At 47.8% G+C, this 2,500-nt stretch overlaps 1 protein-coding gene across 2 annotated transcripts in view; it reads left to right on the top strand.

Annotated features, from left to right (window-relative positions):
- LOC125045890 overlaps positions 1 to 2,500 on the top strand; it is a 60,008-nt gene that overhangs the window by 162 nt on the left and 57,346 nt on the right. For both annotated transcript variants that reach the window (XM_047643474.1, XM_047643473.1), the window contains exon 1: positions 1 to 126. This exon is cut by the window's left edge and continues 162 nt beyond it. In XM_047643474.1, coding sequence (XP_047499430.1) covers positions 1 to 126 — 126 coding nt within the window. The remainder of the gene's footprint in view (positions 127 to 2,500) is intronic.

Here is a 2,500-nt window from a genome sequence, read left to right as displayed (position 1 = left end):
GCTCAAGAAGAAATTCGTAGGTCTAATTCGCCAGATCTCCCAGCCAGGCGGGTCCCAGGCCCTTGGCAGCGACCACCAACACACTATTCCCAGACCCGACACCTTTATTCATAAATATCTTCAAGGGTGAGTCTTGCACGGTGTCGTTTGTTATGTTATAACTGTTTTGAAGTACGTTGCAGCTGGAGAGGCCGTGGGGAGCGGACGGCTGGGTGGAGGAGGCCAGGACAGCGATTCCTTGTGTGTGGAGGGCACAGGGCGCTGCGTCCCACCTGTGCCGTGTCTCGCCACGACACTCGTTCGTCAGGCTCTGTTCTGTTCTCACCCTTGCTGCTGTGTTCTGCCTGTGCTTGGGGCTGTCTCCTGTCCCTGCTCCTCCTCCCCATGCCCCCTCCCCCAACTGTGCTGCGTTGCCTGCACCAGACACCTGCCGCTTCCCCCTTGTCCTTGGCGAGGTACCCAGTCCCAGGAACCTGCTGGTATACCCTTGCCATGCACCTCATAGTGGTCAATCACGTCCCCAGGTAACACCCAGGGGCCGAGACCGTCGCCTTCTCGTATGACCTACTGAGTGTGCCGCTCTTCTGATCGAACTCGCGGGGCTTAAAGAGATGGCTGGCGAGGAGAGGCTCTGGAATTCACTTATTTCAGCTCGGGATCCACTACACTTGCACGCTTCTTTGCCGATTCCTTGCGTGGGTAGAGAGGGGTGTTTTCCCATCCCGCCGGAAATGCACATGTACAACAGGCTACTAATGTGTTCACCTTCGCCCAGGTGACCGGAAGTTGGAGTAACCGATCGTGAATAGGTGAGGGAGATGTTCTTAGTCCGTAACGGAGGAGGGGACTACTCAGTAATGATTTGAGCTGTATGGATTGAATGATCGGCATTAATGTGCGTTTTAGCATAATGATGAATACGAAGGTGATATCCAATTGAAGTCCAAAATTGTTCGTTCACTGATACGTGAGAGCGTGTTAGTAATTATGTATTGATCGAGGAATTCCCCGCTTTGGTCTAGAGTGAGTTCGAGTTTTTATTTCTTAGTTTAACTGTTTCAAGTTTTTGTGTAAAAAAAAGAAAACTTTTTAAAGGTAGTTTGAGGTTCTCTTAGATAACCGAAACTTCCAGGAAAAAAGCACGCAGAGTTTTGTTCAATATTTGATTTAACCGAGCGTCGGAGATGGTTTAGCGGTAATGCGATATCGCTTGCACGCATGCATCACACACGCAAGGAAGGTTCTACTTTGCCAACCGTCACGAAAAAGGTGGGGAGAGGTAGGGCTGACTGGAATGACGTGACATATCGGGTAACAAAGGATGGTAATGATTGTGGTTATGCATTCAAAGGAAGTTGTTATTTGGACATACAAGACACACCGTGTCATGGGCTCGAGATGAACTTTCGTTTCACGGATGCGCGCACGCATACACACGCACAAACACACGCACAAACACACACGCACAAACACACACGCACAAACACACACGCACAAACACACACGCACAAACACACACGCACAAACACACGCACAAACACACTCGCACAAACACTCGCACAAACACACACGCACAAACACACACGCACAAACACACACGCACAAACACACACGCACAAACACACACGCACAAACACACACGCACAAACACACACGCACAAACACACGCACAAACACACGCACAAACACACGCATAAACACACACGCCAAACACACACGCCAAACACACACGTACATACACGCATGCACACATACGCGCACATACTTACACGCACATGCACAGGCACATACATGCACATACACATACACGCACATACACGCACATACACGCACACGCACATACACGCACGCACACGCACGTACACGCACACACACACACACACACACACACACACACACACACACACACACACACACACACACACACACACACACACACACACACACACACACACACACACACACCATTGGAGTAAACTAAACATAGCACATTATGTAACTCGTAATGATATCACAGCACGAACACGCAACAAGTAAACTTTCTCACGAACAGAACAAATGTCAAGAACACTCATAACAATACCTTAGGTTACGTGCTAGAGAAAGCCTCGTAAACACACACACACACACACACACACACACACACACACACACACACACACACACACACACACACACACACACACATACATACACACACACACACATACATACACACACACACACATACACACACACAAGCACACACATAGTCCTCGGAAATTTTAGGTCGGCTTGTCCAAATTTCTCATCAGGAATATTATTAATGGCCGGTGTACTTAATCTTCTAACGATGGATTGTAAGTTATTTGATCGGAGATGGACGGAATCAGAATGAATTTCATAATTTGTGAAATTCAGATGTCTTAGTCCATTCATTGCAATGCATGTTCTTCGTGCATACATAAATATTATCACCGTCGTGAAGCAATACGGATTAAACTTATATAAAAAGTAAATG

This window comes from Penaeus chinensis, chromosome 38, assembly GCF_019202785.1.
Source record: "Penaeus chinensis breed Huanghai No. 1 chromosome 38, ASM1920278v2, whole genome shotgun sequence".
Lineage (NCBI taxonomy): Eukaryota > Metazoa > Arthropoda > Malacostraca > Decapoda > Penaeidae > Penaeus > Penaeus chinensis.
Note: the sequence above shows the minus strand (reverse complement) of the source record. Positions and strands in the feature narration are given on the sequence as shown.